Source organism: Cariama cristata, unplaced genomic scaffold, assembly GCF_000690535.1.
Source record: "Cariama cristata isolate BGI_N322 unplaced genomic scaffold, ASM69053v1 scaffold6184, whole genome shotgun sequence".
Taxonomy (NCBI): Eukaryota; Metazoa; Chordata; class Aves; order Cariamiformes; family Cariamidae; genus Cariama; species Cariama cristata.
In genome coordinates, this window is record NW_009612239.1 from 2997 (window position 1) to 3816 (window position 820).

An 820-nucleotide genomic window follows, 5' to 3' on the forward strand; every position below is an offset into this window, starting at 1 on the left:
ATGATTGTAGGATGCTCTTAGGAGATATTACCGAAAGGTTCGGCACAGGGCAGGTTTGGGGAGTACAGGAGAGTGGAGGCTGGAAAACCACCCCAATAAACGTTTCCATGTTTGCAAACGCTCGCTTGCAAGATGATTATTAAAGGGAACTTAATTTTTTTTTTTTTAATAAAAACAGTGAGAGTGTCTCTTTTTTTTTTTTTCTTTAAAGGGAGCTTTTCCAACTGTCACGTGCGTACATTATACTAAGAGATCGCTTCCTCGAGTGGGACTCCTTAGTCCTCCTCCTCTTCGTCTTCTTCCACTTTCTCGACAGAGGCTGCTGCTGACGTGGGCTCGTTGGGAGCCGGGGTGCTGGAGCTCTCTTCCTTGTGCTCCTTCTTCCACTTCATCCTCCGGTTTTGGAACCAGATTTTGATCTGCCTCTCCGTCAGGCAGAGGGCATGAGCGATCTCTATCCTCCGCCGCCGAGTCAGATAACGATTGAAGTGGAATTCCTTCTCCAGCTCCAGGGTCTGGTAGCGGGTGTAGGTCTGGCGCCCTCGCTTCCTATCTGGACCTGAAAGCAGGCACAGGCGGCCAGGAGTTAGGGAAGAAGAGAGGTGGAAAGTTTTATCCTTTTAGTTACATTATTGTTATTATTATTGTTATTGTTAAAATAAATAAATAAACACAAAGCAGCCGAGCGAGAGCGAATGATCCCCTTCTTTCACTTCCAGCCGCCCCCCCACTTTGCCTTAACAAAGACATTTCAGCCACACGACCTGCCCTGCTCGGGCAGGGCAAAAATTAAGTTGCTCGAGACCTAGAAAAAGTGGAG

The 820-nt window shown here is 47.4% G+C and overlaps 1 protein-coding gene across 1 annotated transcript; it reads right to left on the bottom strand.

Moving 5' to 3' along the window:
* Positions 1-275: 275 nt before the first annotated feature.
* On the bottom strand, positions 276-559 carry LOC104160410 (homeobox protein Hox-A7; the record flags this gene model as incomplete). The annotated part of the gene is made up of 1 exon (XM_009698523.1): positions 276-559. A coding segment is annotated over one exon (284 nt), but the record flags the coding sequence as incomplete, so codon positions are not given.
* Between the last annotated feature and the right edge of the window lie 261 nt (positions 560-820).